The sequence below is a fragment of the Canis aureus genome, chromosome 9 (genome assembly GCF_053574225.1).
Source record: "Canis aureus isolate CA01 chromosome 9, VMU_Caureus_v.1.0, whole genome shotgun sequence".
NCBI classification, from domain to species: domain Eukaryota; kingdom Metazoa; phylum Chordata; class Mammalia; order Carnivora; family Canidae; genus Canis; species Canis aureus.
Window position 1 is genome coordinate 36,627,560 of NC_135619.1, and position 27,498 is coordinate 36,655,057.

General features: G+C 40.9%; 1 protein-coding gene across 1 annotated transcript in view; it reads right to left on the minus strand.

The window, feature by feature from the left end:
• Nucleotides 1-23,354, minus strand: part of SLC35F4 (solute carrier family 35 member F4) — a 232,826-nt gene extending 209,472 nt beyond the window's left edge. Inside the window, exon 1 of the mRNA XM_077909429.1 lies at nt 23,182-23,354. Coding sequence (XP_077765555.1) covers nt 23,182-23,284 — 103 coding nt within the window. The 5' untranslated portion in view covers nt 23,285-23,354. The remainder of the gene's footprint in view (nt 1-23,181) is intronic.
• Nucleotides 23,355-27,498: the final 4,144 nt, after the last annotated feature.

A 27,498-nucleotide genomic window follows, 5' to 3' on the forward strand; every position in this document is an offset into this window, starting at 1 on the left:
GGAATTTAAGAAACAAGAACATAGAGAAGGGAAGGAAAAATAAAATAAGATAAAAACAGAGAAAGGCAAACCACAAGGGACTCTTGACTATAGAGAACAAACAGGTGCTGGAGGGGAGGTGGGGGAATAGGGTAATTGGGTGATGGGCATTAAGGAAGGCACTTGGTATATTGAGCATTGGGTGTTATATGCAACTGATGAATCACTAAATCTGACCCCTGAAACTAATAATACACTATCTATTAACTAACTTGAGTATAAATTAAAATAAATGAAATCCACACATGCCCACTTTATTCTACTCTAACAAACACTCCAGATGAGTGATCTAATAATGATGCTAGTGATAATAACACTAATACCTACCTCTTATTGAGTGCCTACTCTGCCCCCTAGGCACTGTGTTACTTTTTTACTTTTATTATCTGATTTAATTCTCACAAAATCCAAAGAGGAAAAACTTTTAATATTCTTATTTCCAAAATCATAAAGCTAGACAGAAGAGCTGGATTTCACATCCAGGAGTGCATTGATCCAAAATAAATGCTCTTTTAGCCACTTCACTACACTGCTTTCCAAAACTAATGGTATTATTTATCCACCGAATATCTGATCAAGAGCCATCTATATGCCAGCTACTGTGCCCTCAGTCACATACAAAATAAATCAATACTCTCTTACTCCAAGGTAACAGTGTATTTACTCAAGCTCCAATGGATAATATTTGTCACAGGGACTATACCAAATAAGCTGAAAATAGAACAAACAACAAGCTTTGTTACCCAGTAACTTAACAAGATAAAGATTTCACTACCAGGAAATTGGGTTTTCCCGGGGAAGAAAAAAAAAGTATAGGCTATAGTTAGGGAACCACATATATTAGGTTTTGAGGAAATGGACTTTGATTCTGATTCCCACAGGTCTAGGCTTTCAAAATCTGAGTCCTGCTCACCTTCATTCATTTCCAGGAGCTGAAGGTTAACCATCAGTTTAATAACCTCATTATTGATCTCCAAAGAGAAACCCGATTCACATTAAGACCACTTGAGCATCACTTGGTATTATTTCTCAATATGCTGCTACAGAATATCCAAATGCCCTGAAAGAAGGAATGTTTTCAAAAATGCAAGTCATAAAAAAATTGCAAGTCATGTATTCCTTTCCTTCCCGTACCTCCCATTCTTTCCTGTGGTTATGTTAATCTTCTGAGAACCATGAGTGCCACTGAGAATCTAAAGAACCTTATGAAGACCTTCAGAAGCAGATATAGTCCATGTACATGTCTTTAGATTAAGAATCTCTCATCTAAACAACCATTCTATTTTTTTCTTTTTATATTCAATGTTTTAAAATTAAATGCTCTTTCAGGCACTGAGTGTATTTGATAAGCAAGAGAAAGAAATGCTCCTCATCCCAATGGAATTCATCTACAATCTAGCAGTCTTACATATTACTAGATTTTGAAAAAGAAAATATATAACCCATATTATCAATTAACAGAAGTATATAAACCGTGAATGACTAGCTATACAAGTATGGCTAATACCTGGACAACAGTTGGAATGCAGGACAAAGCAGGAGATCAAGGGAATTAACCCCCAACTGATGGGAAATGACCCAAGAAAGTGAGAAGTTTGTGGAGGCTGGAAAATCTGGCAATAGATAGTGTAGAATAGAATAGGAGTGGGCAGGGTTCACTGGCAGATCTCCAGTCCCAAAGAACACATGGGTCAAGGTTTAAGGCAAAGCACTAGTCTCTAGAATACAAGGCAGAAAACCAAAACAAGGATTGAGGCAGTGGGGTCTTAGAAACCCAGACCCATTCACTGACACTGGGATATGGAAGGGACTTGGTCAAGAGGAAACAGGCAAGACTCCATACTTGGAATGGGCACAAGATCAGAATGAGACTATCAAGGCACTGAACCTGGAAGCCACTGGCCTACTGCTTCTCAGTTCCATCTAGTCCTCAATCTCTCAAGAACAGAGGACTGGTGCCAGGGCCCATGCCAAAGGTAAAATCTATAGATGAGGGTCAAAGAGTTAAAACTAGCTGTGGAGATTATAAATCTACCGGGACTAGAATCCATAACAGCATTACAAGTAGTAACCATGTTTCACAAGATAGATCCCATTATCTTGAAATTTTTAGATGTGATTCTACTGAAACAGAAAGTTGGAAAGCTAGAATACAAATTCAGTTAAATACTTGGAAATGTCTGTCTACTGAATGTTAAGCATCTTGATATTTAGAAATTACATAAAGCAGCAGATATTTAGAATACCAAGTTATTGTGCTATAATCAGATTTTGGCAATAATATTGATCTATTTTCTGGTTAATGTAAATTCTTCACAATAGGTAATTCTATGTACTGTAGTAGTTCCCTCATTCCTCTCTCTACAATGCTAGGATACATACTGCTTCTTCTGAGAGTGTAGGAAAAGGTAGAAAAATAACCAAGTTAAAAATGATTAACAACATGACTGATAGCTTGTCTAGGCCATCACTAAAAATTACAAAATATTTGTTTCCTTCACTTTTCATATAGATGGGTTCAGAGCAGTTCAATGGAAAAATTTTAAATTTCTTCTCTAGAAGGGCATTCTGAAACAAGGTAGAGAGTGGAGCCAGCTAAACCTGAAAGGAACAAGATGAAAGGATCTGAAAGGAGTACTCCTTGCTGGTGTTCTGGCCATATTCTATTTGCCTCTTCACCTTGTTATGTGGTCTGGAGGCTGGGCTATGTGATCTACCACTGCAGGATCCCATGCTCCTTGAATTCCATGATGTTCTGGCAGTGGAGAGCATCCACCAGCAGAAGATGGAAAGGAGAATGACATCAAGATATGTGTACAGGCTATAGAGTCCTTCCATTCAACACTGGTGCTGTCAGGTAGCCTTCTCCACATAGGCACCCCACCTCTCCCCATGCTCCCAGACCTGTTCACTATTCACAGCCCTCTCCACCAACCCTGAGGCTCCTAATGCTTTCAGTTTCCCTACACCCTGCCCATTCCTCCTCTAATTGTCCAAAATGAGTGTGTATCTGTTGAATGCAGAATGATGATATTTATCATTCTACAACCACCCTCCAGTGGACCTGGGGTTAGAGGCAGCGGTGGGGTGGTGGATAGAGGCTATGTGACTTCTGCTGGTAATACTGTTCAAGTTACTGTGAAAATGTTCCAGTCCTGGGTGCAAGGGAAAGAAGTCTGTTATTTCTACTTTGCCAAGCATCCTGAGGGCAGAGCCAAATTTCACCCTCCTCCTGAATCAAGTCAATAGTTAAGAGATTTTGGTTTCTGCATACCATGAAGACCAAAAAATCATTACTAAGCCAACAGTAATTCCCCAAAATAGAGATACCAAAAGAAAGATCTAAAATGTTGGAGTAGAAAGGGTTTGAAGCTCAGTTTCTCCCCATTTGAGCTTTTTCCTAATGTACTTAGAACATTTCTCTCAATTGCTCAAAAAAAAGTTAAAAACTGAATTTGTATTCTTCACTTGCCAGAATCTCAAAAGAGTTAGAATATGATATTCCTACAACGTCCTCAAAACTACAAAACAATTTCAATAGCTCCGCAGGATATTAAAACCTCCTGGTAGTTTCTCATAAATTCAGTTTTTGGTTTCCAGCAAGTAGTCAGACACTAAGTTCAACTCTTATTGAAGATAAGAGCAGGTTACCCATTAAGCATAAATACAATTGACTTAACATTTTTTTTAAATCCACTGACCTTATTAATGCCACAGCTGAGAAACTGGGAAAGGCCTGTCTAAAGATATTCATCTAGAAATGACAGAAACAAATATGGTTTACCTCCAATGAAGGTGAATCTAATGATGCTTAAATCCCACCCAGAATGAGGCATCACTACAATCACACTTGCATTTCCAAGACCATTGATAGAAAGCTACATGAAATCTTGCAGAAGACTCAGTAATGTAAAAAACAAAGAGTGAGACTATAGACCAATAGAGTCAATATTAAAGTAGTATTGGACTCCTTTTTCTGAAAAGGACAACAGTAACACCAGTATCCACATTCCAGTGATTTAAGCTATAACTAGAGAAATTACATTAGATATTAGAACAAGCATTGACAGCTAAGATGTATAGTCAAAAATTCCACAAATACTGTTCACAGGTACCATGCAATGCACAAAGGACTCAAAACTATAGACATCTATAATTCACCACAGGAATAGGCAATGTCTTCTCCTTTCATCCCCTTAATAAGGCTTATTTCTTTTTTTAACTTGTGGATGCAAGAAATAAAGAGTCTTCAAGAGGAAAAGCTGCCTTCTGAAAGCAAGTTTTCTGCAGTGTGACCATAAAGATAGGCCTTCAAATATCCAGGTAAAATCTTGAGGGCTTAAGAAGGAGGGCGGTTAGTCTCTACTTGTTTCTCCACTGCCTTTCTCCTCTCTGTCTCTAGAAAAGGAGGAGATTCCAGATACCAGTTGAGCCTCAGTAGAAGTATCTAAATCTCCCTCTTTTCTTCTCTCTTTCTCTCTCCCTTCCTCTCTCTCTTTCCCTCTCTCTCTCATTCTCTCTCTCTCTCTCACACACACACACACACACACACACACAGTATGATTCTTAAGGCCATCTTAATCATCTCTCCTCTTTCCAAAAAGAACCTTCAGGTGCAGCATCCATTTGAGGTAAAATTCAAACCTGGAGGAGAGGGAGAGGCCCTGCTTAGGTTCAGAGAGCAAACCCTTTACCAACACTGTGCATTGCAAGTTACAAGCACTCCTAAAGAGGAAGCAGAAGTGTATTATCTTCTTCCATGACTTCAGGAAGAGGTGGAAGAGCTGAGTCATGGGAAGATCTGAATTTTACCATTTTGACTTCTTGTTACTCTCTCTAGTAGAGAGTATGGCTTTGGGAGGCAGACAATTCTAGGCTCAAACTCTAGCCCTGATTCCTGGTAGCTGTACCCCGGAATGAGGTAACCTCTCTGACCTCAACTTCCTCATCTGTAGCATAGTGATAATAACACCCCCCTCACAGAAAGGCTATGAGTTTTCATGAAATCCTATATTTTATTGGCATGTAAGGTGTTAAAATGCTACACAACTGTCAGATAATCGTAGTAGTACTATTCAGAATTCATAGTCTCAATCCTTTGTTGTGCTAGAAGTTAAAGCCCTTGCTATTTCTTTCAAAGTGCTCAATTTAAATCTCAGAAACACTTCATCTTTACTTCATCTTCAAATATTACTCTGCACAAAGTCCAGCCTTACATCCAGTACAATTCACCATGGCTGTACATAGTACATATTTGGGTACAATTTTCTATTAAAAATCACACTATAACCAACTTCTTATGTTATAGCATATGCTGAGATTCTCATTCTTGCTTTTTGTTCCTAATAAGCTTTCATGGGTCAGATGCTAGGTGTGCTGGATGTTTTACATGCACGAGCTTTACATGTGTAAAACTTTAAAGAAGATAGAATCTATAAACAAGTAAGTTAGACACCTTGCCTCCATTTTCCTTCCCTTATCAAGTAACCAAACTTGAGTTGGGAAGGGTACCCAAGTCCAGAGTCAAGCATATCCTCTTCCTCCTTTCTGCTTCCTTTCTGAGAGTCAGACTTAAGTTACACATAGGAGAGCCACCGTGAAATTCTACACTCCCAGCAAATATAATGAGAATGTAACACAAGTCAAGATGAATAATAAGGCCATTGAAGACAGCTTTATTAAAAGCCACACAAGGGACTTAGAGTGCAATTAACAACATCTGGTGTGGCCTTTGGTTGTCTAATAAGCATAAGTGTGTCATCTTCTCTGAAACAGGTGAGCAGTATTTAGATGGGAAAAAAAAATTAGAGATGTCTTAGAGCATGTTAATCAGAAAATCTGCTTCAACTTGAATTCAAGTTGAATTCAACTGTATCACCATCAAAATAATCTCCCAAAGGGAAGGGGATTAGATGTCACCATAAAAAGATTCATGTGATTCATTCTGAACTCCTCCCCAAGATGAGTGTCCCACAGATTCCAAACCTCACTCTCCATCCCATGCTTAATGGGATAAATCTAATGGGCTCCCTTCCACATGAGTAAATTTTCCGTACTCCCAGACTACTGAACCAAGTATCTAGGGGTAGCAAATTACAGCAGCCCACTTCCTCTCATTGGGTCCTACAAACACTAGGCAGCCCCCACAGGCCTCCAAGTGAAACCCCACTTGTCCTTTGAAGATTCCAGCCCCAGTAACAGAAGAGTTTTCTCTGCATTCTAGCGTAAGGTGCAAAGTCACTGAGAACAAAGCTCCTGAGAGTCTTTAAGTGGGTTTTTCCCTAAAATTCACTTGTCCATACAACTTATAGGTTAGATCCACTGCAAACATACATGAGATCACGTGTTAAGGTTTTAGTAGCCAAGAGTTTTCCTTGAATTTATATACCTGAAGGAAAATAATATTTGAAAAAACCTCAAATGAAGCCATGAGTTCTTCACAATGGTTTTTACTCCATGCTTTCAGAGCCAGAGATGTATTAGAGTAGATGCAATGTATCAGGAGGGCTGTAGAGAATGAGTGGGAGCACATACTATAGGACTCAATCCAAATCCTCTTCAGTCTCCAAAATGACTGAGAGGGCACGATATGGATACTCAATCTAGGAAAGAGATTGAGTGCTAGGAAAGAGAAAGAATATTCCGGGGTCTGAGGAATCAGTGCTACCCCATATGTGCTCTGCAGACTGGTACTGGCCATGAACTGCTACCAGATAAATATGGAAATTGAGAGTAAACATTGAGAAAATTTTATAGCAAATTGACACTGCTATTATAGTTCAGCATGATGATTTTTTTCTATTAGTTCACTTGTACTGATTTTGCAAGAGTTTTCATCTATAATGAGTTGGAATTTTAAAAATACAAACTGGTTCTTTACCGCAAGCAGTTTGAGAAGAAGTGGTGTTCTACACCTAAGTTCACAGCCTTGGCTGTTCAGTGGACTCAGGGGAGTGTTAAAAGGTACTGATGCTTGAGTCTCAATCCCAGATAATCTGCTTTAATTGGAATGTAATGCAGCCTTGGCATTGGGATAGTCTTTAGAACTCCCAGTTGTTTCTAATATGCAGCAAAGTATTTGAGAACCACTTTCCTCATACTGGTAAGGGATCAGGGGACATACTTGGGGGTTAATGAAAAAGGAACCCACAAAAGTAATTATTTATTTATTTTATTTATGTTACTTTGAAAATTTGGAAGATAGTTTAAAGTTATTATTCAACATTAATTAAAATAAGGGTAAAACAGACCGAAATGCTATGATATACAATCATGTTATATATAATTTTTAATGAAAACTTTTTATTGCAATGTAACAGCCACACAGCAAATTACACAGACCTGAAGTGCACTGCTTGATGATATTTTCATAAGGTAAACACATTTGTGAAACCAATATTCAGATCAAGAAACAGATCATGCACAATGTTGTTTGACCCCATGTTATGACATCTAAAATAGCTTCCCGCTGGGAGGAAATCACGATAATGCACTCCATTACTATGAATATGACATTTATCTTGGTTTACAGTAGATCTAGTTTAAGTTGGAAGATTTCAAAAATAGAAATAGAAAGGACAATGATACTTCCTGGTAAAGATGGCAGGTTGAATAAACACATCTGTTCATTCAGGAAATTCCACTAAAATGACAATATGTGAATTTCTTAAAGGCATAAATCTACAGAATCAAGAGCAAAGATAATAATGACAATTAAGGAGCTAGCCAGTAGTAAATGACTTTTCCGGCCTGAGAAAACTAAAACCTAAACTGAGGGCAGAGGAAAGTAGATATTAGTCTATTCACAACATATAAAAGGGATGCTAGTGAGGCTAAAATCAGCAGCCTTCGTTAAGTCTGTTTAAGAAGCCATCAGGCTTCTTAATCCCCACCGCTCACTCCGTACAGTGTTTGATTCTGCCTCCCTTAACCCTACCAAATGCCAGGCTTTACTCTCTGGAAAGGCCCAAACAGGAGTCTACAGGAACACCAAGCACGGCTGAAGATGGAGTACCATACCAAAATCATGGGGGAATTAAGTGAATGTATGCACACCACTCACAGAGATGTCCGAACTTCTTTCCTACTTGATTCCCAAAATGTTAGCAGCCAACCAAGAGATTAGAAAAGCCTCCTATGGGGATCCCTGGGTGGTGCAGTGGTTTAGCGCCTGCCTTTGGCCCAGGGCGTGATCCTGGAGACCCGGGATCGAATCCCACATCGGGCTCCCGGTGCATGGAGCCTGCTTCTCCCTCTTCCTGTGTCTCTGCCTCTCTCTCTCTCTGTGACCATCATAAATTTAAAAAAAATTTTAAAACTTAAAAAAAAAGCCTTCTATGATTCAAAGGAACAGATCTTAAGAAAATGATTTTGAATGTTCCCAAGGAAACAGCACAGCTATTTGAAATAAAATCATAAAAGACAAGCTCCAGTTGGGAGACAAGTCTCCATAGGTCTTTCATTTCTGAAGATCTTGTGCAGAACCTGACAGCTTTTCGTTCTGGACTACCTTTTCAAGTCCCTGTATCGTGAAGAGTTTGGAAGATACAGATAATGTCTCCCTCTAGAAAAGAGGCAGGTTTGTTTGCAAACATCTCGCTCTGAAGCAAAGGTTGGAAAGGTTTGTTTACAGGCCATTATAAATCATTGGGATTTCCTAGGCTGAGGAGTCCTCAACTGTGACACAAACCTACTATAATAATGAGGATCTACCTTGCTGTGCTCCATCTTCTCCCTGTGGAACTTAGGGAGCAAAGGGAATCATGGTGAGTATGAAGCTCACACTCCATGCTGGACTGTAAGTAATAAATAGTCCTTTGTCTCTGACCCAGGAGCCTTATGTCTTCTGCTAGCATCAATGAAACTGCAACAGGCTGACTTCTTAGCTTGCAAGTGCTATAAGACCCTCCATGGTTCTTGACCTCCTTAACCATTCCCACAGATTCCAAATAGTTTTGGAGCCCTCCATTCTAGAATATAAGCAGGTAAACAAAAATCACAGAATCCCAAGTATATGCTAACAATCATAAAAACTGTTAAAAAAGCATCCTGGAAAAAGCAGCCCATTCAAGAGAAGAAAACAAAACAAAACATATTAGTAATATCCTCAAGGAATAAGAGGAGCTTATAACTAGAGAACTTTACATATCTATAAACAAGAACAAGATGCTGTATGTTTAAAAGAAATATTAGGAAAACAAAAGAAAGCTATTACAACTTTAAATGAAACTTTAAGTAAGAAAAAGTTAATAAAAGAGTTTTAAAATAAAGTCAAGAAAATGTCCTGCAGAGTACAACAACAAACAAGAGATGAAAAACACTAGAGTCTGGGTACTTCATTATAGCATAAGCCATTAAGTCAGCCACGCCCCCTCCCCCCCCCCCCCCCCCCGCCCCAGCTTCCTGCAAGGGGATAAATTTCCTTATTGCTTAAGCCAGTATCAGTTGAGTTTTCTTTTAGCCAAATTCATCCTGGGGAGACCTTGGGAACCAGTGTGCCTTGGAAAAGGATAAACTGGTTTGTGGTCTGAAGCAGGGGATAAAATGGAAGTGGTGCCTTTATCAAATAAATAAAGTCTTCTCCTCAAGCTGTTTATTGCCACAATTTTGCTGCAAACATTGAAGATGCCAGCAGCTATGCTATTTCCCTTTAGCAAATAACTGTTTTGTCTCACAATGCTTCCCACTCAATTTTCTGCTGTATGTATATGAATATCATCTAAGGAGAATGCCTAGCCTGTTAGCTTTTTGGGAAACATGAAAGTTTGCCATGTCAAACAAACTGTACCTGGGGAAAAAAGTAGGTTGTGCTGCTTTGGTGATAAAAGAAGTTTGCATATCAGTATAACTTGCTGCCTTACACATCAGCATGCAGTAGCATCCAAAATATTGTCAATGATGCCACAGAAAACTTTGTCTAGTGCTTAAAAGTCAATTGCATCAAAACCAGTAAAGAGAATGTAGAAATCTTCTTGACTACCTGGAAGCTAATGTCTTTCCAGAAACCATGACTTGAAATCTTTGAGTGACATTTGGGAAGGCATTTGTGTCACCTCTGAGAGAAAAGGGAAGCCCATCCTTGGAATAGTCACTTCAGGAAGGAGAAGTTCATTTTTCACTTTGCTTACTTTATAGATATAAACATGACAGACTGTGTCATTGAAAGCTTTAAAGTCACTATTATAATGCAGCTGAAAACCACAAGTTCTTCTGGAAACACAGCTCCTCGGGAAAGTAAAGGATCCAGAGTGACACTGTGTCATAAAAGTTCAGTGCAGATAAACAGTCTTGGAGTATCTAGATACACTGCAGGATATATTTGAAAGCTAATTATGCTTAGACAACCTTAAAATCGAAACACAAATTAGTCATCCTTTCTTTGCTGTCAAAGACAGCATGGATGATGCAGATCTCACCTCAAAGATGACCTCACTGACTTGAGTGCAAATGAAATGATGATTCCCATGCCTAAAACCACTCCAAAATTTCCACTTCTTATTCAATCCAGATGACAAGAGCTTTCTCACTAAAATTCACTTTTGAATAAAATTGAACCTCATCCCTATTTTAGTTAACAAATTTGGACTATTTCAATTTTTCCAGACATTGCCATTAAATTTTGTACACATTCTATAAAATAGAAAAACAGACACAACTCATTAGAATTATCATCTTGGGATCCCTGGGTGGCGCAGCGGTTTGGCGCCTGCCTTTGGCCCGGGGCACGATCCTGGAGACCCGGGATCGAATCCCACGTCGGGCTCCCGGTGCATGGAGCCTGCTTCTCCCTCTGCCTGTGTCTCTGCCTCTCTCTCTCTCTCTGTGACTATCATAAATAAATAAAAGTTAAAAAAAAATTAGAATTATCATCTTTATAGCCCATTCCTGTGAAGTAATAAATTTCCAGGGTAATAAAATAAGCTGCATGAAAACATTTGGCATATATGTGTACTTTGGGAGAAGGGGGTAATTTATAGCTTTATCTAGATTTTCAAAGATTTCTGTGCCCCCCAGAATGTTAAAGGATAGAAACACTAATGACTACCGCTCTACGCTATGAAGTAGTCCTTCAAGATAGTACGTAATTACCATGTCAAGTCATGGTAATTTCTAACATGATTTTAATCCATTATCACCTTGTAAACTAGTAGTTAAGTTTTCAAATGTGATCTGACCCAAGTCCTGAGAAGTTGATGAGGAAATTCCTATAAAACTGAAATTATCTTTCCAAGTCTGATGCATTAGAAGCCTACTTAAGAAACATGACAACTGAATGCAATGGGCCAGGCTAGATCCTGGACCAGAAAGAGAACCTTAATGCAAAAACTGGTGAAATCCAAATAAAGCCTGAGTTTAACTAACAGTAATGTATCAACACTGGTTTCTTAGTTTTGACAAATTTACACTGGTCATATGAAATGATAACAATGGGGAAAGTGGGTGAGGGACATACAGGAATTCTTTGTATTATCTTAACCACTTTTCTGTAAATTGAAAAATATTTCAAAGAGATGATGTTTTGCAGAAACTCTGCTTGAAATCTTTAACAAGGCTTGATCACATATTAAACAAATATTTATGGAGTGCAGAGGCACCATTTTGTATGCTGGGCACATGGTGCTGAACAAAATGGATCCATCCCTTTCCTTAGGGAGCTAAGAGAGTAGTGGGCAAGAAGACCATTAAACAGTCACAGCAATCAACATAAATTGTAACTGCAGTTTGTAGTAAGCACTGTAAAGGAAAAGTACAGAGGAGAGAGGTGCAAAGTTAGAAAGGCCTCTCTGAAGCAGTGGCACTTAATATGAGACATGAGGGATGGCTAGGAGCCAGTCAGCAGCATGAGGAGTAAGGAAGAGCATGTTTGCCAGCCAGGAGGAAAGAAAGGGCTAGGAACACACACCTTTATGCCTAAAGCATAATCACATCATGGAAGAGTGTTACCATCTGAAGAACTGGACTCTGTAACATCTTCCTTATAGTCTGGGTTTAAGTTTTTATAGTTTTCCAAAGAGATATGGAAAGCCACTAAAGACTTTAACCAGAAGAATGATCCAATTGCTGCTTTCAAAAGATCATGATGGTTGTAAACTAGGAGTATGACAAGAAGCTCCTGCTCAAGTGCCCACATTAAAAAAATAATAAGGAAAAAATAATGATAAAAAATAATGAGAAAGAAAAAGTTCTCAGCTTCTAACTATATTTGTTCTAAAAAAAATCCCTGGTAAATAATCATGTCATCCTAGATTGTATATATTGCTTCTTTAGAACCTGCCACCATAAGACTTGCAAGGAAGATGGAGTCCCAAAAGGGCTCCCAAATCACTCAATCTGGACCTTTCCTCCAGAATGACTATGATTAAGCATAGGTATGAACAAAAACACAAGAAAGACACCAAAGTCCAATGACTTGGAGCTTATCAAGGTATCAGCAGCTAAAGTCTGCAGCTCTTACCCCCTTGGGAATCCTAGCTTTCATGAGAGATGAAGAATTCTTAGTATGTCTGGTTTTAAGACCACAAAATCATTATTGACACCTCACTAGTACCATCTTGGCATTAGCCAAGGACTAAATATAGAAAATCCTGGACTGCAGAAAAATGTAATTTTCAATGCCTGTTTAAAATATACAATGTTAAATGTCATCCTCAATTACTATAGAAGTAACTGGTATGTTGGCCTATCTGACCTAAAAAAATGAAATATATCTTCCAAACTTGATGTAAGTGGTAGCACTTCAATAAAACTTAGTAATTAGTCTGCAGTACTAGTTGGGTTCTTTTAAACAGAAGGCCCTAGGGACTTATACTCTCAACAGACACTTGGATCTCCTTAGTTTGTAGAAATATAGTATCTTTAACCTCACTAAATATTATTGAGATATACTCTAAAAAGAGATCAGAATCAGAAGAAAGAAAAGACTGGATCTTGACAGAAGTCTATGATTTGATACAAAAAGCTTTTTTATGCAAAGCTCTGTGAACCAAATAGCTATTAAGTGGACTGTCCAGCCAATTGCCCCTCTTCTCTGGAAACAATATCTTCCCCTGCAGTCAAAAGGGTTACAGGAGAGAGTTTCTGGCAACATGATTGGGTAACTTGACCCTGCCCCAAACCACCACAGTCAATAGAATCAAGAGTGTGCACTTGACACAAATTGGGCCAAAGAGTCCCTTTCTCCGGGAATCTGAATTTAGAAGTAAGAGATTCTTGCTCAATCTGTCTGCTCTCTTGAATAGAGGACACGTAAACACTGGAACTGCTGGCAGAGGCTATTTTCAACCATTTGGACAAGGAAATTGAGAAAGCCAGGCTGCAGGAAGAGACAAGAATGGAGAACATGTGCCAGAAAAAAGAGATGAAAAGCAGAGAAAGAGGGCTTCCTGTTTTCCCTATCACACTCCAGGACCTGATGCTAGCTTATACCACCCTATCCTTGCCCCTAAAATCCATGGAACATGACCAGTTATCCCTTCAATCACTCGTTTTTACTTAAGCCTGTTCAAATGGAATCTTGTAACTAGAAGACAAGCCCTCATGAACACTTCAGATCTCTCCATTTTATTTAGTCTCAAATAACTGAGAACCAGCTTGCACAAAAATTTTAAGGCAAGATCTCTGCAAGGAGAATCTAATTCCAGCCTCTCAAAACAGAGAAGTGCAACAAAATTAAAAATGCTTATCCTAAAATATTAAGCGGAAGAGAAGCAGGGCACAAAATTGTGTATATATCAGAATTATGACTACACTATAGTTTATATTTGTCAAGAAGTGAGGCCCCATATGCATTAGGAAGAAGGAAATTAGCCAAAATAACAGTAGTTACAGTGACAAGATTATTTTCTGTTTTCTCTATATTCTTCTGGATCTGTAAATAATTAAACACTTTATGACTTAAAAAATTAACTCCAAAGATTATGTAGAAATATATAATGTGTTTATAACACAATGATGTATTTTTTAAAGTAGAACATAAAATACTGTTACATTTACTGCTGTATAAAAAGGAACTGTCCCTTTAAGACTCAGCATATTAAAGAAACATTGTAACTTCCAACCCACTGGCTCCAAATTAATATTCCACCTTCACTTCCTCTTCACCTATTTGCCCTCCCTGTCCAGTCTAACCCTACTTGCCCCCATTGCATGCTAACCATCTTCAAATGGGATTTCATACTTCCCCTCCCCCACTCTCTCTTCACTATACTCCCACATCCCTGGCATCCCTCTGCACTCCCTTCTACTTTGAGGTCTGCATTTTGTATCTCCAGACATGCAGAGCCATCCTGTCACTCATAGGCCCTAGATTTGTCTCCTCTCTTTTAGATCAACCCACTGGGAATAACCTCATCACAAATGGCCTCCAGCCCATTTTAAACTATCCTTAGGGGCAATCCAGGTAAGTGTTACATACTGCCCCTTTCAATTATAGCACCAGACAAGCCACAAGTGGATAAGGAATGGAAGGCAACATCCAAAAATAAAAACCACTGTGAAGTTGGATAATTTGTAAATGATCTTTAACAGGCTATGACACAACTTTCAATAACAATTCAAAATACAGTTCTGCATATGGGAGGGGGAAAAGTGGTAAGTCACTTATTTTCCAGGAAAAAGGGAGCAAGCCTCTCTGATGATGAAACCAATTCTACTGGTTTCCTCCATAATCATTAACAGCTTTCATATATTGAACAGGGCATTGTGCCAGACATTCTTATACATTATCTTACATAATCCTCCCAATGACCTACGAAAAAACTATTATTCCCATTTTACAGAAACAAAATTGTTGATCAGAAGAGTTAAGTTACTTATGCAAGTTTTCTTTTTAAATATTTATTTATTTATTAGAGAAAGAGACAGAGAGAGAGCAGGGGGAGGAACAGGAGAGAATTTTCAAACAAATTCCCCACTGCGAAGCCTGATACCAAGACCCTGAGATCATGACCTAAGCCGAAATCAAGGGTTAGATGTTCAATCTACTGAGCCACCCAGGTGCCCCGTTATACTTGTGCAAGTTTGAAAGGCCTTATAAAAAGTAGTAGAACAGGATCGTTATGTCTTTGCATTAGGCCGCATGGCCTCATGGCCTCAAACAGGCCTTAGATAGGCTTTCTCAAGGAAGTAAATCTGCGATTTACTTTATAATGTTAAACCACGTATTAGCTAGTAGTAGTAGTAGTAGTAGTAATGGTATTTTATAATACAAATACCCAATTTACATGTAAATTTATATTTTAAATGAAAAATACACACCAAAAGAAGCATTGTAGAAATGACATTATCCAACATTAATAACACACACAATAATATTCAGTATCAACATAGCCCTTATACATTACAGTTAAAAACTATATTACAAAGACTTCTCAATACCACATATCAATGGTAATTATTTATAACTGTTTACAAACCAAGCTTATTAGGGTAAAACAAAATACAAACTAGGAGAAATATTTATTGCATTCATTTCACTAGGAAGAGACAATTTTATAACCTACTTCATTAGAGTGGAGTAACTTTACAATTTTTAACATTACTCCAGTTAAAGTGCTTAAGTATTATGTATTATACCATGAAAACCAATAGCAATCATTTCAAAGGGGAGTGGGGGAAGGACCACATTGTATCTCTAATTCTAGTAACTTGTACTACTCTGTATTAAAAAGAAAAAAAAAGCCTTTGCCCCCATTTAAGCACAGAAAATGTGATGAAGTAAGAAGGATGAAAATGCAGAAGTTACAACCACAAAGGTAAAGGGATCACAAAATACCATTTGGTGTATTCTCATTCTCTGAATAGGCACATCTATTCATAGCTGGTATATTTTTTCTTTCCCTCCAATTGCTACCATCGTGTACTCTTTCTTTTTCTGTGTGAAAACAATTAACTCGCCAATTTCTTCAAAGGAAACTATAATCATTCATTCACTAGTACAATAAACTTTATTGAGCACCCAGAATGTACTAGACACTTTGCCTAAGAGGAAAATAAATAAATAAAGGTAAGTCCCTGCCCTCCCCAAGCTCTGTGGGTGAGAGAGCCTTGTGTAAAGTAAACAGCTGAAAATAGTGTGCTAAACGCAGGAGCAGAGGTGAGTACACAGTATTATAGGAACACAGCGGGAGGATTAACCCAGCCTGGAGCAATCAAGAAGCTTTACAGAGGACAGCACGTTTCAACTTAGCCTTTAAAGATAAATAGGAACTTTCCAAAGAGTGATGAAGGAGACACACAGAGAGGAAGCTGTCTGGCCATAGTGTAAAAGGGCACTGAGGAGCAGAAAGAGCATGGAGAAAATGATGTTATCAAAACAACAAGCTCCTTGATGAGATACTTACCAAGTTCTATGGAGGCCACGTGAGCTATGAAATTAAAAAGCAAACAAACAGGGGCACCTCGGTGACTCAGTCGGTTGAGGGTCTGCATTCAGTTCAGGTCACGATCCTGAGGTCTTGAGATCAAGCCAGAGTCCAGCTCCCTGCTTAGCAAGAAGTCTGCTTCTCCCTCTCCCCCATCCCTCCCCCCTGCATGTGCTCTCTCTCTCTCTCTCTGTTAAATAAACAAATAACATCTTTAAAAACAAACAAAAAACAAACTTTGCCAAAAATCCAATGACTTCAGTAGATTAAGGTGTTGCAATAAATGGAAGACCATGAGTACACTACATTTACTAAAAATATACAGACCAATGAGAGAAACATTCAGTATGAAATAAAAAGAATTTGCATGTGTTTATGGATACAAAAACCGACTGAAAAGATAGTGTTAACAAAATGTTAATACTAATCACCTCTGGGTGATGGAATTATGAGTAGTTTTGTTTTAATCTCTCTTTGCTTCTCTGCCTTCCAGATTTTCTGCATTAAGCATACATTACTTTGGCAATTAGTGGGGGAAATATGTGCTAAAATAGAACAATGTAAGCTGGGCTCAGATTGTGGCATGCTAAGGAGTTTGGACTTTATTACACAGAAAATGAAGATTTATTCCAGGCATTGGATCAGGGATGTGAGATGAACAGATTTTGCATTTTAGGAAATTAAATGTTGTTAAGGTGTGCATACTGGATTAGAAGGGTTTGAGGCTGGAGGAAAGATGTGATGGATAGAACTAAGGCAGTGCCAGTAGAGATAGAAAACACCTATTTGGGGAAGAATAGACAGGACCTCCTAACTGAATATAAAGTAAGAAAAAAGGGTAAAGGTTTAAGGATGATTCTAGGTTTCCAGGCAATTGGTTAGATGCAGATATTGGAAGCCAAAAGGCATAATAAGAAGGAAAAGGCATATTTTAAGGATGGACTGCTGAATTTAGTTTTATGCGTGACATCTTAGAGGACATCCAGGTAGGAATTCTAGTAGGAAGTTTGAAATGGTCTCAGTTCAGGAAAAAAGGATGCAGATACACAGTCTCAAAGGAGGTGGTGAAGCCATGGGATTGAGTGAGTTTGCTCAGGCAAAGTTGGGTGAGAAGAGACAGCAGAAGCTGGAACCTTGGGACATGCTAAGTCTATAGCAGCAGTCAGAGACGTCAGAAAGCCAGAAGAGGGGCAGCCCAGGTGGCTCAGTGGTTTAGCGCTGCCTTTGGCCCAGGGTGTGATCCTGGAGACCCGGGATCGAGTCCCATGTTGGGCTCCCTGCATGGAGCCTGCTTCTCCCTCTGCCTGTGTCTCTGCCTCTCCCTCTCTCTGTGTCTCTCATGAATAAATAAATAAAATCTTTTAAAAAGAAAAGAAAGGCAGAAAAGTCAGACTTTGGTAGAGTTGTTTTGGGGAACAAGGTGGTCAACACTGGGATCAGAGCAAGGGGAAGAAATTTTACTATTGCAGCTACCAACAGTAAACAACCACAGAACCTGGTGACTAACGGGGCATAGAAAAACAAAAGGCCAACAGGTGCAAAAGACAGAACAAAGAGAGGCAACTGGTCACCCTCTGAGATAGAAGGTGTTGTCAAGAGAAGCAAAGTAAACATGGTAAGGATTACCAAGTAAGGTTGTTCTGTTGAAGTTGGAACTTTTTTGAAAGCTGTTGAAGCTGACCCCACTGCATGGCTGTTCTGGGGCAGCAACTTCTGTGCTTTTAAAAACAACGAAGCTGATGTGCACAGGGAAGATCAGGGAGTCAGTTCCTGGCAGGTTTAAGACTAGAATCAATCTCCAAAACACTAGGGTTTAATTCACTACACATCAGCATATTGCCTCCTTCTGCAAACACAAAAAGAAGGCTTACCCCAAAAATATCAGGTATGCAATATAGTAAAATATAAACTAATTTATCCTTTGCCTTGACTTAATGGAAATAACTTCTCACAACATATAGCGCTCTCTCTGACCATCACCTCTTGTCTTCCAGCTAACTTCCACTACGCTTTGATCCCATTGAGACTGCAATCCACTGATCCTACCACCTCTTTACTCATTGTCATTTTCTTGATTTCCTCTCCTCTACTTACCAGCTTCAAATGCTGTGGTCAATTACTACAGTAATACCTTCCCTGCTTCTAGTCACTACCCTCTTGCCCCTATTATTTTATTAAACCCATTGGACAATATGCAATTCTGGTTAAATCCTTCCCTTCACTTGCTCCATGTCTTCATTGTATCAGGGACTACAACAACTTACTGACTGCTCTCACTTTAAATTTGTGGCCAAAAGCTTACAACCGGCCCTCTGTGGCAGCCAGACAACCTTACTGCACGTCCCCAGGCTGTTCACTCTCCCTACTTAATTATTCACACTTTCTCTCTCCTCCAACAACTACCACTCTTTCCGCATCCTCACTGTCAGTTGATTCCTTGCTTCCTCTTTGGAGAAAACTAAAGCAATCAAAGAGAACCTCAAATGATCCCCCCCCACCATCTTGGTTACCCACCTTTCAGATCCTGCACCCACTTCCTCGGCCCTATATCCATGAAATGTCCTTTCTCTTGTGCAATAGGCTCCATATCTTATCTCTCCAACATTGTTGGTTATTCTATTGAATCATTCGCAAATGACAGCATGCAAACATGCTGTTATTTCTTCCATCAAAAATAAAACTTCTTAATCCTACTATCCCCATTTCCTCCCCTTGCACAAAAATCTTTGAAGAATTCTCTTATACTCACGATTCCAAGTCCTCTCTCTAATTCTCTCATATACACATTCTAGTCCTTTTATTCTACTTATCTGCTTTTGTCAAGGTTCTAGTCAAGGTCACCATTGATCTTCAATCGCCAAAGTCAGTGGTCAGTTACCAGTCTACATTTTACTTAACTTTTCAGCAGCATAGGACTCAGCTGATCTCTTCCCTTTAAAACTCTTCACCAGCTTCCGGGGTATCACATGCTCCTGGTTTTCCTCCTACCTCCCTGGGAGCTCCTTTTTGGTCTCCCTTAGTGGTTTCTCTTCTTCTCCACAGCCTCTTAATGTCTGAGAGCCCCTAGGGTTCAATCTTTATTCCTCTTTTCTTCTCTCCATAAATTCATTCCTTAGAGATTTTGTCAGTCTCAGGCTTCAAATACCATCCAAGTGCTGAAAAATCCCTAATTTATGTCTCTAATCAGATATTTCCTCTAAACTTCATCTCCCATTACATTTAACATTTCCAAAATATTATCCTTATCCCCTGACCCCCTAAACCTTCTCTACCTCGAAGTCTTCCACACTTCAGCTACTGGCAACTCAAAGTTGGTAAAACCAGAAAAGATAAGATCATTTTTTTGTTCCTCTGTCCTGTAGATGCTATATCCAATCCATCAGGAACCCCCTTTGGCTCTAATTTCAAATATCTGTAGAATCTGACCACCTCTTCCCACCTGCACTGTTACCACTCTTGTTCAAGGCACCATCATCTCTCACCAAAGTTATTACAATAACACACTAATCTCTCTGCTTCCACCCCTGCCTGAATAGAGCAGTCAAACTGATAGGTAAGACAAGTCACATTACTCCTTTGTCAAAACCCCACAAAGGCTCCTCAGCTGAAGGACTTAAAATGACCAATAAGACCTTACTTTACCTGAGCCCTGAACCCAGGGTGACCTCACCTCCAATCACTCTCCCAGTTGTTCACTCCACTCCAGCCATGGAAAAGCTCCATGCTTTTTCTCTAGCAAGGCACATTCCACCTCAGAGCCTTGCATTGGCTGTTCCCTCTACCTGGAGCAACTTCCAGATGTCCACATGTCTAACTTTTTCACATACTTCAAGGCTTTGCCTAGTTCTGATCTCCCCAGTGCAGCCTCACCTGACTTAAAACTTGCTACAATTTCTACCCAGTTGCCATGCTTTAAAATTGTCACAATCCCTACCCATCTCATAATTTTTCATTCTTTTTACCATGTTGTGGTATTTTTAAAAGCACGTATCACCTTGAAATATACCACATGATTTATTTCTTTGTTCATTATTATTGTCCGTCTCCACTCACTGAAACTTCAGCTCTAAAAAGGAAAACATTTTTGTCTGTTGTGTTCATGGATGTATTCCTGGCACATAGGAGGTGCTCAATTAACACTTGTTGAACAGATGAATCTATTTCCCCTACCGGGCTGTAAGTAACTCAAGACTAGACAAATGCTTCAATCATTTCTGTACCTTGATTATCATCCTGATAATATCATACCCTGATAATATCATAAGTACTATAAATTATATAATCTATATGTGTATGTATGTATACACATACACACATATTTGTTTCTTATATCAGCCTAACAGAATTTCTTGTGGATTGCCAAGGATGGCAGCAGCATGCATTAATAGGAGGCTGATCACTGTTGCATTTTCTCAGAGATGAGTGCCCACCTACCTCTAAAAAGGTAAATGGCATAGATATCCAGAGATCATCCTTAAGGCCTCATATATGACCAGTCAGAAAACGGGAAAGTGACCTTGCCTTCACATATCATATATTTCTCACCATAGCCTTTTCCTAAATATATCCCTCCAGACTTCCCCCAAGCTGTTGCTCATTCCTGGTAACAGCTAAATCAATTGACCATATTGTACTGGTTTGCTTCAATGTGTTTGTTTACTAGTTGAAGCCTGCATTAAGGGCAGGATTATTTCATGGTGCTCGGCTGCCTGGCTCTCTTCCAGCTCTCTCCTCTCCTAGTCTCTCACTGTGCAAAATGGCAATCTCTTTCTACCTCTGAAAGCACCAACATTCTGAAAGTTATTTGACTATCATGTAATTCTCTGTCCTTGTGAGATGCTGTCCTCACTGAGCTCTGTGGCCTGAAGTTAGGTAAGTGCCCATCACAAATTACTATGGCAAATGTATCTAGATCCCTTTTACCTTCACTTACTGTCTCAGCCAATGCTCTTCCCTCTTTCTGGCCTATTATTCTACTGCAAATGATACATGAGCAGTTATTTGAATCAGTACGAAAAGATAATATGAACATGATTTTATCTAAAATGTCACTTTTCCAGGATTCCATTTGGTTTCTTCTTTATTAACCAAAGTTCCATTGTTATAAAAATTACAATAATAAACTACTCTGAGTCCTGTAATTTCACAGACAGCTTCTCTATTCCCTAAGTAACCAAAACCCCATTGTTCCTAATTAAAATATTCAAAGGTGAAATCCAAGTAATCTCCACATGGTATACTAGCGCTTCCACTTCAGTCTCTAGGGTTAAAAAGAAACCCTTCGCCAAGGGGGGGGGAGGGGAGAAGTTTCTGAGTCTATAGTACAAAAGCTTCAAACTGCATTCCACAGTGTGTTATTTTCTTTCCAGAAAATTCTAACACTATATAATTACTTTTGTATGGAAAATGAATAATGTAAGCTTCTAAAAACAGCTAGACAGAAACCATCCAAATCAGACAGGCCTTTCCTGAAACCAAATGAAATATTAAACGAGAAAATATCTCTAGGAGAACAAAGCTCTTGGATTGTTATTAAATAGAGATGGAACATAGTGGGGGAGAAAGTTACAAGGGGGGGTGTGTTTTCTCATCTATGATGTCCGGGTTTGTCTGCTTCAGAGAAGCTGTAGCATTGATCAGACCAAAAAAATGTCACAGGAAAATACCAATCAGAAATGCATCTAGGATCTTGCAAGGTTTCCTGTTAAAAATAACAGCAAAAACATCAATTAAGCTCCATCTATTGCGACAGAAATGCATTGGTAGAGGAAAAGCGAAATCCCACCTGCATGGGAAATAAGCCGCAACTGGTCCCCCAATTCGGAGAAAAACGAGCTTCACTCGGTCCCTGGCTGAACTAATTCCAGCAAAGATAGCCAGTGGGTTCGTGTGTTGGGGGAGGGGGACAGAGTAGAGCGCACCTCATCGCCCTCCCCCAAAACTGCTCCAGAAATGTGCAAGCGTCGGCGCCGCGCGACCGGGCTCGGCCCGCAGAACGCCTGTGCGGAACGCAGGAGCCTGCTGGGCTCCCGGGCAGCCGCGACGTGCGGCGGGCGGCGCGGGTGCGGGCGCGGGCGCGGGCGCGGGGTCCTGGCGCGGGGTCCTGGCGCGCCTCCCCCTCCCACCCACCCCACCCCCAGGCGTTTGCACGGGTCTCCCAGGCTCCCGGCGCCGGCGCTCGGAGACCTGGGCAGGTCCTCTGCCTGCCCCGGCTGGAGCACCTCGCAAAGGCATTTTAGCAGGAGCAATTCCCGCCCTGGCATCGTCTCGACAGCCCGGGTGAACGAGCCGAGCCGGCCTGCGCCGGGACCCACGTCCGGCTCGGCCGCCCCGCCGGCCCCACCCCCGAGCCTACCCAGCCTGCGCGTCCCGCGCCCGGCCCGCAGCCCGGCACCCAGCAGGGGCCGGGGGGCGCGGGGCGGGCAGTGCAGCACCTGCGGAGGACTTTCGGCTCATGCAACAGCCATGGCAGCCTCCCCTCGGGTCGTACAGAAGCCGGAGGCGAGCCGGCCGACGGCTGCCAGGAGCGCGCATCGGGTCCCCCTCCCTGCGCTGCCGACCCCGAGGCTCGGTGAACTAACTCTTGGGCGCCAACGGCCCGGGCCGCGTCGGCTCGCGCGGTTCAGCACCGAGGACAGCGGACACACTTTTTGCCCCAGCGGCCCGCGGCCGGGAGGGTAGCGTTAGCGGCAGCGGCGGGGCTGCAGGTGTCCGGACCGCGCGCCCTCCCGCATCCCACCCGCTCCGGCGCCTGGGGCGAGGCAACCCCGCGGCGTCTTACTTTTCTGGCTGGAGTAACCCGGGTAATAGCCATAGTAGCCGGTGATCCGCAGGATCCGGTCCTCGATGGTAGCCACCCCGTTGGGGGCCGCCTTGACATCCATAGAGAGCGCCGGGCGGCGGCCCCGCGGCGAGCGCAGCGCGGGGCCCGGGAGCTGGTGCAGGTGCTGCCGCCGCCGCCGCCGCCGCCGGTGCTGATGTTGCAGCTCGTGCTCCCGCGCCCGGGCTCTGACTCCACCGCCCGGCGCAGCACCGGCTCCGCATCACAGCCGCGGCGGCGGCGGCGGGGAGCGGCCCCCACTCGGGCCGGCCTCTCCGTCAGCCTGGCAGCAATCCCGCCCGCCGCCCGGCGCACTGCTGCCCGAACAGCGCCCCCTCACCTCCGACGCCCACCGCAGCCGGGGCGGGTGTGGGCGCCCCACCTGGCCGCAGACTCTCCTCGTTAACCCTTCTGCGCCCCTTCCCCGAAGCCCAGACATCCCCCCGGCCCCACCTGCCAGAAGGGATGCTCGGTCAGGGGCTTGGGAGGAAACGAGGTGAGATGGTGGCGGGGGCTCAGGGAGGAGCGGTGGAGACGGTTGAGACCCAAGCGGAGCCAAGTGTTAATGCGAGAGGAGCACAGTGTCGCTCGGGGAGATTGGACACCTTGGGGGCGCCGCGGGGTCTTGGTCCACGCTTGGCGTCGACACCACCTGGGGTCAGCAGACAGGCTAGCGTTCCTAGGAGTTAATCAGTTCTCAAAACTTGCCTAGACGACAGGGAGTCTTTTCTTAAGATATGAAAAGGGGGGGGACACCCCTCCCCCAGAGGCCTCAGCAGGTGGTACGAGAAGTGATTATCCGGGTATTGTGGACACAAAGACTTTAAAAGATGAGGCCCTCGAATCTGACGGTCCCGGTCCGACCCTCAGCAGCCCCCAGAGTAAACATCAAAGGCGTGGGAGGGAGACTCAGCTGCACGCAGCATGTTTATTTTGCCGATTTCAAATGCCTTTAGGAGAAATAATTTTCTCCTTTATTGCCAAAAAACATCAGGGGGGAAGCCCTTCAAACTGTAAATATCTGGAAGGATGAAAGTTTCAGCTACAGTCTAGAGACTTTTCACCTGAGTCTAGAATGTCCTTGAAGCTCTGTGTTCAGAGTGAACACCCTCCCCTCAGGTGTGGCTCATCTGTTCCAGCGAGACACCCACCGAGTGAGAATCCGTGAGCAGCGAGGACGATTCTTCTATTGGTACTTTGTAGTCGCAGCCTCCTGAAAAATCATTTTCAAAATTTCATCTCAGAAACTAAAGGGTGTGGGGGGTTGGGGGTGGAGAGTCAGTTCATCAGCTTAGAGGTCATTACGTCCACCTTCCACCCAGACCCAGATCAGGACGTCCCTGCCAGATTTCACATTTCTAAAACTTGGGGGGTGGGAGGGAAGCACAACAAAAACAAGTTGACTTCACAGCCCCTCAGAAACCTCCAAAGAACCTATCACGGCATTCCACCTTCAAGCATTTCCCACATTGTATGTGCGTCCTTCAGAGGGAGGAAATGTTGCAAACTTTTTAAAAGATGAATGAGATTTAAGCATATGAAAATGCAGTATTACATTTCACAACGTATTAAGGGTTTTCATCCTGACACAAACCATAGCACAGAATCCTGAGAGTGGAGTGAGTCTGAAGTGATTGTAGCTGGGAGGAGGGTTCAGAAAGAAATCAATTTCCTCCCACACCTGCTTTTTGGGCTAGGGAAGATGGAAGGAAGGATGGAAGGAACCAAAAGGTCAAAATGAACTTAAAGGAAAAAGCAACTCTGGCGCCATGCTGAGGAGCCCAACATTTAAAGCAAAAATGGAAGGATTATGCTTTTACACTCTGCTGCCCACCCCTCCCCCACCCTGAAAGTGATTTTCAGTACACTTCTGTTACTTTTATTCTTTTTACTTCTGTGGAAAACCTTACACAAAATGTATGCATTAAAAAAAAATGTATGCATTATACATGGTAAAATGGGTTGATCACATTAAGATTTCCCTTTTGTTCAAAGTTTCTATAAAACAAATTTGCTTATATCGCATCTAATATGTGCTTAATAACATCATAATCCATAGATATTAATATACAGATGATTCAATGAGAAATTAAGAAACTACTCAAGCAAAAACCTTCTACCGTAATAGGAATTTGAATATGCACAGATTTTAAGGTCAAGTGGTTTTGTCCTATTAATGCTTATAACTTATTTTACCATAATGTTTTAAGTTCTAAATTACACTTATTGTCTAAATTGTTGCCTTCTTCCTAGTTTTGCTTTGCTTTCAGAAATTTCCAGACTAGCGGTTGGAAATGTACTTAACTGAATTTCATCATTCGTACAAACAGCAAATTCAGCATAAATTTAAATAATGTAAATATTATACCCACAAGAGTCTATGTTTCCTAAAAGAAATTATTTTTCAAATCTCAGACTGACCTGGAAATTAATTTTTAAAATAGAAGAGCACTTACAAATGCTCCTGTAATCACCTGTAATCAGGTGACTAAAACTGTGAATTTAAGTACATGCTACCATCTTGGACACACTTTTTTTTTTAGTGGAACCAAAATTTTACAATTATAAACAGATAAACAATGAAAAGTTAATGTCTGCTAATGATAAGCACTCTTTGTGTCATATAATAAGTGTTTTAATCTTTCAAATGTCATTTTGCAGATCCTTAAAAAATTATAGAAATTATTTTGAGGGGAAGAGAATTTTTTAAAACATTTTTATGTGTTTGCCTGCTCAGCCTACCAATTTTCACAAACTGCAACACAGAAATTCAAATTTACAAAATATGAAATATCAGTGTGCCTCAAATCTATTCTGAAAAAAATAAGGAAAGGTACAATTAAACAAACGAAGACTGAAGCTAATTGTTTGATTCACCAAATGGTTCCTCATAGTGGCCAGTTGATATAGCCAATCTCCCTATTAAATTAAGTAGTAAATCAATTTTCCGGGATATCACAATTCAATTTAGAAAAATTTGGTTTGTATGCAGGAATATTTTTAATGCATTACGAAAGAACATCTGTCTGTAATTCCAAGTGAGTTTTAATATCTGGACCATATTTATTTTGATCATCTGACCAAAGATTAGATATTTGTACTAACTGAGTAAATAAAACTTGACCATTTGTGTTGTTAAAAAAAGCTATATCATTTATGAAATAGTTTATATGATAGTCACAACTCTGTGTCTAATGCTAAAAGTATACCAAGTAATAACATTAAAAACTAAATATGATCACTGAGCATAATTTCTATTCAAAGATATAGTACGTCATAAAATCGCTTTAACATATTACTTCAGCTTTTATACTTTGGAAGGAGTAGTAAAATAAAATCCATGGAATCTAGTCTTTTTTACTACAATTAGCAGCTGGAGGCCAAAACGTCTGCCTCTTTCCAAGGCAGGAACAATTCACTTCATCTTTTTGACCACCTATTCAGAGTTACCAATAAAGGATGTCAAAAGAAGGGAAAGTACTATGGTGTAACTACCTCCTTAGCTAAGAGTAACTAAGCTATTTGGAGAGCCAAGAATGTTTAAGTTTTAATACCCAAGGGCCAATGTTGCCTTGTATAATCATCATCACTATTTACAGAGTTGACCCTAGGTAGTTTGCGCAATGTTTGTGTTTAAAAGCATCTAACATCTATCCACCCCAGGTGATACGCATTAGCATCTAGACAGAAAGAAACATAGTCTTCATATTCCATTTTCCTTTTTTTTTTCAATATTTTATTCATTTATTCATGAGAGACACAGAGAGACTGGCAGAGACACAGGCAGAGGGAGAAGTAGGCTCCTCACAGGAAGCCCAATGCAGGACTCCATCCCCGGATCCTCGATCATGCTCTGAGCCGAAGGCAGACACTCAACTGCTGAGCCACCCAGGCGTCCCTCATATTCTGTTTTCAGGTCAGGAAAGCTGTTTTGAGCATTTAACCACTAAGTCATCAGCTGCCCCGTTTGGAACGCCGATACTCTAATCTTAAGCAGTGTTAGGCATTGTTAATTTACCTTTCAGCCAATGGCAAGACTGAGAGGGGTTGAGCCCCAGCACTCAATACCTAAGACATCTGGGCCAAATCCAGTCTTCATTGACCTCTGGTACCAGGCTCTATCACAGGACTATTTCTGAGGCTCAGTTCCTTGGAAATGCATTGAAATCCTTTGGAGAGAGTCTGAAGTAATTACAACAAATAGACTCAAATTTTAGAATTTATCTATGATGTGTATTTGTGTGTCTATATCTGTCTCCTTCCTTCCTTCCTTCCTTC